General features: G+C 44.1%; 1 protein-coding gene across 8 annotated transcripts in view; it reads right to left on the reverse strand.

The window, feature by feature from the left end:
• ASPH (aspartate beta-hydroxylase) overlaps nt 1-12467 on the reverse strand; it is a 256661-nt gene that overhangs the window by 226095 nt on the left and 18099 nt on the right. The window contains exon 1 of one of the 8 annotated variants that reach the window (XM_060128095.1): nt 912-1050. The exons of the other annotated variants lie outside the window; for them this stretch is intronic. Within the exon in view, the coding sequence (XP_059984078.1) occupies nt 912-921 (10 nt within the window). The 5' untranslated portion in view covers nt 922-1050. Of the gene's footprint in view, nt 1-911; nt 1051-12467 lie in introns of those variants that run through there. 8 annotated transcript variants of the gene reach the window in all.

Below are 12467 nucleotides of genomic sequence, written 5' to 3' on the forward strand. Positions count from 1 at the left end.
GAGAAACGCCTTCTAAGAGAACTGAAAGTCCGCTAGATATCTCCTATTCTTCTTCACGGCTCCATGGGCCACTTTATCAGAAAAGTCAAGAAAGCCATTCTAACCATTTATTTAAAACAGTGTTCAAAGCAGAGATACTCATACTCTCTATACTAATAATAGAATCCTTCCAGCCGCTGCTCGGGCAGCTGAGAGCTGGAAGCAGTCTTGAATATGTCTATTTTATTTTTCTTAAATACATTTTCAATATAATGAGCCAATATAGCTTGCCTTCAATTAAATGAAAAGACAATCTTAACTTACAAAGAAAAGCAAAAACAAACACATACAAAAATGTAAACCAACACATCATTAAAGAACACTTGAAGGTTAATGATTTGATTTGAAAAACAAAAAAAAAAATCCCAATGTCTTTTCTTTGCATTTATTGCCTGCTTCACAAAAATTAGGTCCATTTCCACATATGGTAAGTCTCTGCTTGAGCCAACTAAGTGTGCTCGTTAACACAAGAAGGGACGTATAAAGCCCTTAAATTTCCTATCATTTTACATGAGATCTGAATGCACACAATTCTTTACGTTCACTGTAATTAATGTCTAAGACCAAGACAGACAACATGTTTATTTTTCTGAAGTTTGTAAAATGTGGTCTCTGGTACTACGATACAATAAAAGATATTCTAAGTTAAGACACTAAAACTTAATATTCATATTACAGACAGATTAGTCCATGAAAAATTAAACTATTTTGAAACATCGAGGTCTCCAGAAGTTCAAAATAGAAAACGTAGACGATGCAGTCAAAGCACTTAGCCAGAAATATCTGAACAGCGCACAACTGAAAACCAAGCTAAACATCGTCGGCTAGATCCCAAGTCACTTTTAACCCAAACAATAAAAATATACCTTTACCTTCTGCCATTTTGATTTCTTCAATCCATTAATAATATATATGGAAGAAAAAAAACCAAAGCCCTATGAGCAGGTATCAGGCACACCGCAGGCCCTTCGTTACTAGAGCTGTGGACTGGCCAACAGCTCCTTGGGCAAGGCCTCTAGAACTGAAATTGGACCTGACTGCAAACTCTGCTCACCAGTTATTTTTAGAGGCCTTTTCCTCATGGCCAAATACTGCTAATCACTCAGGCTGAAATACTCTCTCTGCTAACAGTCCGACTGCTGGGATTCCTTTCTGGGTTGGTCCTATCCGCCAATTCCAAATCCTAAAAAATATCAGGCATGCTGAAAAAAAAAAAGGAACAAATGCACTGCCAGTTTGGGTGTTTTGGGATTCAGTCTTGAATGGTTTTAGCACAAGTACCAAATCATTCAAAACTGAAACAAGTCTTGCTATAAAATGTGGGCCCCAGCCCTGCAATGGCTTGAATTGACCCTTCGGAATCTAATCCAATGCCTATATGAAAAGTCCATTACATAGTTTGTTTGAATGAAACAGAACCCTAAATGGTAAGAAATGGATTAATGCTCTAGAATTCTGATTCACAGGCATTACCATCCCAAGACTAATTCCCTCAACAGCAAAACTAAAGCAACAATCAAAAACTTTTTCCCTAGGGAATTCCGTGGTTAGGACTTGGTGCGGGGGCCCGGGTTTGATGCCTAGTCAGGGAACTAAGATCCCGCAAGCCGAGTGGCATGGCCCCCGGAAAACAAAAATGTTTCCCTAGAGAAGGAGAGAGAGAGAGAGCTGTGAAGGAAGCATGGAGTGAGGAGACAGGGAAAGAAGGAACTCTTCATCAGTAAGAGTATCACCTAGGAAACACTATCTCAGGGAACTGGAAAGCCATTGTACAACCGTATTCTGATTTTCTTCATCTTCCCTCCAGTCCCCTCTCCAAATATTCTCTCTGGGGAAATAAAACCAGCCCAATTTATTTACTGATTTAAGATTGGCAGCTCACAGAATTCATCAGAGCTCTGATCAGTTCCACTAAATCAATCTAGCACAAATTGTCTCCAGAGTGAGGCAGCAACCTTTCAAAGTTCTTTGTGAGTCTTAATTTTTTCAGTCAAACAATGCTTCACATGCAAATGAAACAGTTAAATGTTCTGAAAAGGAGTCAGCAACCTAAGATACCAGTATCTGATGGCTCAGAGCTGGGACAGAGTGAACAGGGCAACTGGGACAACTAATCAAAACTGACCAGGGTCTTAGGTGTTCTGACCAAGAGCCATTCCTTTCCTCAAGGATCTGTCCCACTGAAGTCGGTGCCTGCTACAAGGTTGAGTAATGAATCATCTGTTGACAGGGGTTTAAGATAGATGACCGACCAGCACACAAGTTTACTAGACAAATATTTCAGAAGCTTCTTTTGTTGTTTTCAGAGGGAGAGGGAAAGTGACAAGAGGCCCTTCTTGAGAGCACTGGAAACCAAGCCACCACACTTACACGGCGGGTAGCCGGCTTCAGACTTAGGAGACCTGAATTCAATTCCAGCTGCTTCATTACCTTTGATTTTAAGGAAGTCATCAAACTTCTGGGCCTCGACTTCGTTGCCTATAAAAAGTGTCTTGGGGACTTCCCTGGTGGCGCAGTGGTTGAGAGTCCGCCTGCCGATGCAGGGGACACGGGTTCGTGCCCCAGTCCGGGAAGATCCCACATGCCGCGGAGCGGCTGGGCCCGTGAGCCATGGCCGCTGAGCCTGCGCGTCCGGAGCCTGTGCTCCGCAACGCGAGAGGCCACAACAGTGAGAGGCCCGCGTACCGCGAAAAAAAAAAAAAGTGTCTTGGCACAAATGAGGTGTGCAAATATTTGTTGAAGTCATGCATGCAACACATTTTGATTGAATCCATCTGGACTCGTGCATAAGTCTCCTCATCTCCAATTCACAGCTCTTTTCATGATCCTAGCCTGCCACCAAGACTGCAGGGGCTGCTAGGGTTTCCTCTTTCCCTTTATGGGCCTGTACAAGGCCAGCTGCACCCTAAATTCTGGGTCTGGGGCCAAACACTGAACTGAGACAAGAATTACAGCTACTAAGTACGGGTATGCCTCACCACTGAGGCTCCTTCCACACAGCTGCAATTACTACTCCTCCACAAATCTTTATCACACATATTCACACATCCTAGAGTTAACCTACTCCTTTGTTTTTTGCAACAATTTTACAGTTATTTCAATCAAATCTCTTCCCTCCTCAATTTTGCAATAATGGCATACCTGTTATTCTGGATAGGATGATTAGGATGAATGAATCTCTCTGAAATAACATTTAATCCATCACAGTGCTTAAGGAAAAAGAAATCCTGATTTGCAAGTAACTATTTCTTATAATAACAATTCATTTTTATGATGGGAAATGTTTATAAAGGCTTTTAACTAAAATTTGCATATTGCAATCATATTTTTAAAACCCTAGCAAAGAGAACTACAGTAGTATTAACTATTCCTTGTAGTAGCTGCTGAAACTAATAGCAAACTCCTAGGTCCAAGCAAAGACCAAACTTCTGCAATGTGCTCTACTACTCTCAACCTGACACAACTGGAGACCACAAGAGTCAAGATCTATGTCCACGGAGTCCAGCGCTCTCCCTGCCTCCCAAACTGACCAGGTGAAAACCCATCAGAGTTCTCATGAGGTGACAGTGATGACTCCCTCCACTCCCCCAAGCACCCAATCAAAAGTGCTGCTCAAACTTTAGAGTCACCTGGAGGACTGGTCAAAACAGATGCTGAGTCCACCCCAGAGATTTTGATTCTGTAGGTCTGCAGAGGGGCCTGAGAATGTGTATTTCCAATAAGCTCCCGGGTAATCTGATGCTGCTGGTCTAGGGACCACACAGAAAGAGAATCACTGCACTACTGCCTGCACTAGCCATCCCTAATTCTCAGGGTCTGGAGCAGGGGAAAGGAGCTCTTGCTTTTACCAAGTTCCAGACCATCATTCCTTACCACCTAAAAAAGAAAAAAACAACAGAACCCTGTTCCCCCAAGGTCCATGCTGTCCAATTATACTACCCTCCACCTGCCCCATCACTGTCATCACCCGTGTGCGGTGACCTCTCCTCTCAGTGAAACCTTCTTCACCTCAATTCCAGCCATAACCATGGGATTTCATGTCCAGCTGTGTGGCCAGCATGTCAGGTTCTCTTTCCGTCATTTCTTTATCCATCCAGTGACCTTGTTCCCTTCCGTTCTATATCCACACTAGTCCTTACATTCTCACCATGGACCTTACCACAAACCCAACCTAATTCACCCTCCTAATCACATCTTCGTTCTTGCTGAAATATCTCTGCAGCTCTCCTAGCACAACCGTCCTAACAGATCCTGCTAAGAAAGCTCTGCTTGTTCGGGTGCATCATGAGGACTGCAGGATACCATGAGATAGCGAAAATACAGTTCTTTAAAACAAAAACTAAAACCCTCTCATCTATATATAGTCTCCAAAGCAAACATGAGCATGTCTTACCATTCTAAACCCAATATTAAACAGCCAGTATCACAGAAGTAACAAAAGGCAACTCAGCAGACATTGGGTGAAATCTCCTCAAACACACCAGCTCCGCTGTTCCCAGGTAGAAGGAACACTACCTCTACAGGCAAAGGTTTAGGTTCTATTGAATATGTAAGCAACCACTCTGATCACGACTCTCCCGTTGTTCCAGCTTGTTTACTCAACGATTTCTTCTTAGGTCCTGTAGGTCTCTTGCTTCTCCTTTTTTCCCACCCCTCTTCATTCCCCTCCTGCCTTCACATCTTTCTAAATCCACCTTAGGAGCCCATAATTCGTTATTTAAATCACTCCCAGCCTCACTAAGCTCCCTGCTGCTCTACCCTTTTCACTGTAACAATCTGCCATCATTGGCTCCCCGGACAAACACAGCTATTCCACAATGACTACGTCAAACTTATCTGCCTCTAAAGTAGTCTATCTTTGCAAACTCAAAAAAAAAAAAAAAATGCCATAGCTCTTACCTCACAGAGAAGACAGAGCCATCAGCCGGAAGCTGTCTGCAATGGCTGTGCTCTACCAACCATTACAAGCCGAAATTCGCGTGCATTCATTCTCTGCTTCCCTCCTAAGTCCTCCGTGCCCCTTCCCTCCTCAGCCACCTTATACTCTATCTTTTCCCTGTCCTATTCCATCAGCTCTCTGCCTTTACGGCATCTTCCCTCAGCCCCACAGCTATAGCCCCTGCCCTTCCACCTCCCTGTCACAGGTGAAATTCTCAGCAGGGCCATCATGTCACTGCTTTCGCTCTCCAACCCCCTATTCACCCCTTAGAACCTGGAGGCTGCAATCTGGCTTCTGCACGGGCCTCCAGTGTAGTGGCACCAATGTCACACCAATGACATCCATGTCACTAAAGCGAATCGAAAATTTTCAGTCCTCATCTAATTTGTCCTCTCAGAAGAATTCTCCGTCCTTCTTAAACATTCTCTTCCCTTGACTTTCATTACTCAGAGAATCATCTTCGACCTTTGTGGAATTCTAGTTCCCAATCTCCTTTCCTAGCTCACCCTCCTCCAGTTGACTTTTAAACATGGAAATTCCAGAAGCCTTGGTCCTATGGCCTTTCCCTAGTTTATTTTAGCTACCACCTTTTCTAGATAGCTTAATTTTTTTCTCTCCTTCAAGCTCACATACCTGTCTACTCAATACCCCATGTGAGTGACTTAAGGACACCCCAAACTCAACTTATACAAGACTGGACCCATCATCTTTCCCACCTCCTCTCCAGTGTTCTAAATCTCATAAGCACTTCCATCAAGCCAGTGGCTTAAACCAAAACCCTGGGATTCACCCTAGATTTTATTCTCTCCCGTTTCCCAAACACCCATCTCCCAAATCAGTTTCTACATCAGGCCAATGGATTACAACTATGCCAAGATTTGAATTCTCCTCAGTACTTGGGTCACCCTTGCCTGTATGTACCCCAGCATGATATTTTTAAAACTTTTTTTTTATGCGCCATGCCATGAAAAAGTGGGAAGTTGTCTCAAATGACCCATATTTCTGCCTCTTTCCTACAATCATCTAAATCCAAGTTAGCATCATTTCCTAGACGACTACAATACCTTAACATAACCTTTAGTGCCCCACACAGCAGCCAGAATAATTTTTTAAATCTGATTGTATCCCTACCCTGTTAAAAATCCCTCAATGGCTTTACAGTAATCTTAGGATAATATTAAAATCTACAATGTGGCCTTTAAGACCCTACTCAACATGGCCCCAGTCTATCACTCCGGCTTTAGTTTCGTGTCCTTTCCCCAAGCTGTCTATACTCCAGCCACAAAAAACTCACCATGCTCTTTCCAGTCTCAGGCTCTCTGCACACGCCATTCCCTCTTCCTGGGATGGCAGCACTGTGGTCCCAGCCTAGCTATCTCCTCCCACTTGGCTTAAATGGAAACATTTTCTAATATACTCTCATTGTAGAATGTACTTCTTCAGAGTGTTCTTTCATTGGTAATTAGACAACTACAATAATTAATTTCTTAAATTCTTTCTAACTCCAGAATGCAAGTTTCATGAAGCCAGGGACTGAACCTGCCTTGTTCATTAATGTACATTTGCCCTGCACCTAACTGTTAAATAAGTAGGTAAATTCTTTCTCAAGTCCTTGATATTATATGAGTAATCAAACCTCTTCCTGCCTACACTTCAGAAATAAGAGAGCAAAGGGACACAAAAAATGGTCCAACAAATGCCAAGTCACTTCAGGTTTCCTCATCTCCAGGAATTTAATGATCCTAAAATTCATTCATAAGAGGAAAAGACCTATAAATCATTAAGAATGAGATATTTCAAAAAAGAAGCCCAGTGCCTCCCAAATACTGGTGATGAACCCAAATCGGTCCATGATCAAGTCTTCATTGCTCTGTGTCAGATAAATTCCTCATTGATCAATCTTGGGTGAATGACACCCAGCTTGAACATAAGAAGGCCTGAGCACAAAGGAGATGTTGTAGCCCATTCATCAGGTCCAACAGCCAGACACCTGACGCTCCTAACACCTCTCCTGAATGGTCCTGTGTGGAAAAGGCATGAGTGGCTGGAGGAGTGACAAGGGGCTGCCCTGGGTTTTAGAATTTAGAATTTAGTAAAATTGAGAAAGCCATTTCCATTCGTATCAGGACAAATAAGGGAAAGAGAAATATTAGCAACAGCTATCTAAATCAGCCTCCAGATACTTTTTGGAATCTTTATTATTCTTTGGAGCCCCAAGCTGGGGAACCACTGCCCTACCTTGTGCCTCTCTGTATCACCTCTGCTTCACTGCAGAAGGGAACACCTGAATCGGAACACGGGTCCATCAACCCCACCTTATGAATCTGTGATGGGCCAAAACTCCACCGGTAAGATGCTAAAAACATAATAGAAATGGGAGTTAATTCCAAAAGCTCACGCCAGGTCTAATGAGAGAGTTGTTTAAACTCCGTTATTCCTTGTAGAGAGAATTTAATAAAGAAAGAAGACTTAGTCTCACAGGAAAAAACACCCCCAACCTAGTCAATCATTCATCTGTGTGGATGGCTATTAGCACGGTATTGAAATTCAGAGAGTCTCCTGCTGAACCTAGAGTGGAAAAATGTATTTTTAAAAACAAAAAAGTAAGTTGTGGTGTCCATTCAGAAACTGAGGTGGTGAGGTGAAAAGTTGTTAAAAAACAACAACAACAAAAAAAGTTCTTTTTTTCAAAACTAAAAACAACAGAAAAGCCTAGCCTACCCTTTTAGCTCTAATTCCAAGGCAATGAGACTAGGTCACAAAGCCATTATGTGTGACCACCACCAATTTGCTGCTGCGTCCCACTTAACCCATCTAGACAGCAAAAGATGGGTTCCCCACCAGTCCCCATCCTTCCCACCAGGCCCCACTTTCTAGGGCAAAAGAATTCAGCGTTTACAACAAAGTGCCCTATAGATGCAAATAGGGCGGGAAGACAGGGAGTAAATAAAAGCATTAGCACAAAATATAGGGAAAATTCACACGTAAATTACAAGACATATGGGTCTTAAAAACTTACAGGGCACAAAGCTGATGCAATTATGCATCACACTACATTTTTGGGGGACAGCCAACAACGCTTTACTAAATAAATTAATAATAATGAACCTGATTTAAAAAATAATAAAAAGCAAGAATAGCTGCAATTGTGAATTGCATAGTGAAGAATTAAACTTCAGCCAAAGAGAGCTCTGGCTTTTGCCCTTGCCTGCTTGGAGGTCCCTGGCATGTCCTGCCTGACAGGAGTGATTTGTTTGCTTGGGGTCTTTGGTCACCGAACAGTCTTAACAGTGTGATTTATGCTGAAGCTTTGGGACAGGCTGTGTGGCTGTATCGCTTAATGGCAGCCATGCTCGCAGCATGTGATGGAGCCCCAGTAAATACCTCTGGGTACCAAAGGCTCGGATGAGCTCCCTTAGTTGGCAATACTCCGTGCATATTAGGCAATACTTATGTCCCTGAGGACGATGGGAGCTCTGTGTTCGGAACCTTCCTACTTTGTCCTGAGTCTCGTCCTTTAGCTAGTTCTAATTTGTATCCTTTCACTGTAATGCAACTGCAGTGATGAACAGAGCACTTTCCTGAATTCTGAGTCATTCCCAGGAATTATCAAACCTGAGGGTGGCTGTGAGCACCTTCAAATTTGTAGCCAGCTGGTCTGAAGTGATGGCAGCCCTGGGGACTGGCCCGCCCGCAGAAGAGCTGATCAGGAGCAGGGAAAACCAGGGAGGAATGGCTGCAGAGGAAAGGCAGCAGCTACCAAGAAGTCTGCACCCCCGCAAGGTGTCAGCTTCCCCTGGCCTGAAGAGGGCAGCAAGGGAGAGCAGGGGTTTGTACCATCTCGCCAGCATCGTGCCCCAAAGCGCTGACTGCCAAGCATGTGACTTCCCAGAGCAAGAGAGGGTGAAGTGTTCTGCCAGGAGTGGATGCCCAGGAGGGCTGGAAGACATCGTATACCCTGGGAAGGTCCCACCAGGCCTTCCAAAGAACTCACAGAGGAAGCGTTTGGGCGCCTGCCACTTGTGGGCAATGGGGGCCAGGTGATCTTATCAACTAGCAGGAGACTCCGATAGGGCCCAGCGAGGGGACAGAGGCCTTTCCCTCTCTCCCTCTCCCTTCCCTAGCACCCCTGACAAGCTAGAGCCTGGAAGAGGCAAGAAGGGCACTGCCCCAAAGCAGACCACGTGGAGAGGACACAATTACCACTTCCCCACTGCAGGCCTTCCTGCCTTCCTGCCAACGGAGACGAGAAATTCTGCATTGAAAACGAGATCTTATTTAAAGCAGACAGGCTTTTAGAAATGGAGAGTGACTCGGGTGTTAAGGAATCTGTCCCAGGGATGGTCAAGAGCCTCTGCTACCCAGAGATTAATCTAGTCCGACTAACCACAATGACTGGAGGAAAATGAAGCTTCATGCCGGTACCCCGCCGGACAAAGCCTGCTAAGTAAAGCAGCCACAAAACGCGGGCTGACCCGTAAGACACTGCCAGCCCTTGACCATACGGAGCCCACAGAAATGGCTATTTCACAGGATCAAAAAACAATGCGTGACTAGTTTCAAGATATTTGATTACAGAAAGTTCCAACACACAACAAAGGTGAAAGAATGTTACGCAGGATATCCGTGTATGCATCACTCAGATGCTACAATTAACGTTTTATTATCTGGCTTATGGCATGTCTATTCATCCCTCCATATCCATCCGGTAATCCATTTTATACGTCTAATACATTTCAAACTAAATGATAGACATTAACACACGTCCCCTAAGTACTTTAGCTTCTATATCGTAAACCACAGTCCAACATTTATCATTTTTACATACGATGTGCATAAAATGAAATGCCCTAATTTTAAGTGTACGTTCCCTTAGCTTTCACAAAAATATATACTGTGTAACCCAAATCCCTATCAAGACACAGAACACTAAGGCCACCCCTAAGTGCTCTGACGGCCCTTACCATCCACATTCCACACCAACCCCAAATGCAGGGACAGCCCCACTGTTCTGCTTTTTTTCCACCGTAGGTTAGGTTTGCCTGTTCTTGAAATGTCATAAAAATGTATTACTTTTATATATTTTTTAAATATATCACCAAATCGGAAAATGCTGAACTTTGACAGGGTTTCCATGCTTTACATCCTGAAGTGACGTCTACTTCAGCACTTTTACACAATCACTGGACCTGCGACACAACCATTCACAGAAGCCATGTCACTGGCTCAAGCACTGTGCCAGTGAAAAGGACAGTCATGAAATCAAAGTCCAGGATGTCAACTCAATGTCTGTTAGTGGCAGACATCACAGGGGAAAAGCAAGATAACTTTGATTACTTGAAGGACTATTTTCATTAGCTCCCGTGAGTCACAAAAAGTTTCCCAGCTAGTTATGTTCCCCTCAAATTCGACTGCATGGAATAAATCTAACGCCTCTGCCACCCAACAGCCCTGCCAAGACTTCAACCTCTTCTTTCAAAAACCAGTGTACTTGTGTTTCTATCGGCATGTTTTCCCCCAACTTCCCATGACTCGCGCATTTAAATTACCGGTCTGTTGTAAAGGAAGAAATCAAAAAGTGTCTCTTTACTGTGATTTTCACCTTATCCGTACCTCGTAAGAGCTACAGAATATTACAAAAAGCAACATATCTTAGAGGAAAGGCATCTGGTTTACTCACGAGACTTTGTGGGAGAAAATCTATTTTAATAATAAAAAAATCTTTAAATAAAAGAGAGACCAACAATTCAAAGGTGGAGGTGGCTGTTTAAAGGGTACCATTGGAGTGAATGAGGAAGATTTGACTACGGACTTTAGTTAACAGTGCTGTGAGTAGTGTTAAACTTTCTGTGTGTGATAATTACATTGTGGTTATATAGCAGCATACCCTTGTTCTTAGGAAAAACGTGCTGAAGAATTCAGGGGTAGAGTATCATGATTTAATTAAGTGGTTCAGCAGAAAAATGAATAAATAAATAAAATGGTGTGTGTGTGTCTAGAGAGACCAACAGAAAAGGCAAAGGCATCAAAACAACTGGTGAATCTAAACGAATTTTCTCATAACTGTCTTGAAGGTTTGAATTTTTTCACCCTAAAAAGTTGGGAAAATCCAGATTTCCAGGCTCATTCTAGTCCTAAAAAGAATCAGGTACTCCAGAGGGTAAGGGTTAGAAATCTGAAATGCTAAAATCTCCCAGGTTAATTCATGATTGGAATCTGGATAAGTAAAAAAGTTTGAAATTTCAAAACTTCAAGTTTTAAGGATGCTTCTGGAGACTCTTAGAGGAATCTCAACAGGGAGTGCAGTTAGATAATAGCGCATCGCTGTTGCATTCCTTAGGTTTGAGAACCCTACTGTGTCCTTAGGAGATGCATATGGGGACGGAAGTAGTAGTTAAGCCGGTTAAGATGTCACGATGACTAACAGGTTACCTTCAAAGAGGTCCCAAAGAGAGAGAGAGACAGAGAGGAAGGAAGGGAGGGAGGGAGGGAGGAAGGAAGGAAGGAAGGAAGGAGGGAAGGAAGGAAGATACACAAACAGCAAACGTGACTAATTGCCAGCAGCTGCTAATCCAGGTGACAAGTACACGAGCCTTTCAAGGTACAAATCTTTTTGCTGTTAAATAGGTTTAAAAGTTTCAAAACAAAAGGTGGGATAAACATAAAAATAAAAACAAAATTAAACTGATTTTAAAATAAATAAATAAGAGAAATCAAGGATCGAGTCAGTCCTAAACCCAGCAGTAATGAAAAGGACACCGATTCTGCCTCTGGCCTCCAACTTATGACAAACCAAAGGGGAAACGGTCTCCTCCAGGCAAGTTCTGCCCACAGACCTCCATCTGCTGGCTGGACATCTCCACCGAATGCCCTGAGCTGTGCCTCCCGTTCACCTGGGAGTACAAGCCTAACTCCTCTGCAGCCTCCTGACGGGGGCGCGGGGAGGGCTCCATGGGGGCCAGCGTCCCAGGGTGCTCACCCCTCCCCACACCGGGCTAACACGACACCCTCGGCCCAGGGCCTCATCGGAAAGGCGCTCCCCACACCCAGCCGCCTCCACCACCACCACCTCCAATATGCAGGCCCTACAATTCCCGATGCAGCCCGCCCTGTGTAGGGCGGGACGTTCCCCTCCCTCACCGGGCCGCCGATTACACTCACGTGCAAGGGGATTCCTTGTCAGACACATCAGGCGGGCAGCACCCTCTGAGACCGCGAGCAATTAAAAAACCCAACCCCAGCAAAACAAAACACTAGGCCTTCTGGAAAAGACACCTCCTGCTTCAAGCCTGTCCCAGCTTATCCGCAGCAAGGAGTTCATTTTGCAGAAGTGTGCAACCACGTCAAAGTCCGCCTTCCCAGCCAGGTTGCCTGCGTGGTGTCTCTCTCCCTCCCGGGACTAGCCGCCCTCACCTGTGCACCACACACTACTTTAAGAGACACTAGCTGGGCCGGACGCTCTGAAAACTGACATCCACCCATGAAATCA

Source organism: Lagenorhynchus albirostris, chromosome 17 (genome assembly GCF_949774975.1).
Source record: "Lagenorhynchus albirostris chromosome 17, mLagAlb1.1, whole genome shotgun sequence".
NCBI lineage: Eukaryota > Metazoa > Chordata > Mammalia > Artiodactyla > Delphinidae > Lagenorhynchus > Lagenorhynchus albirostris.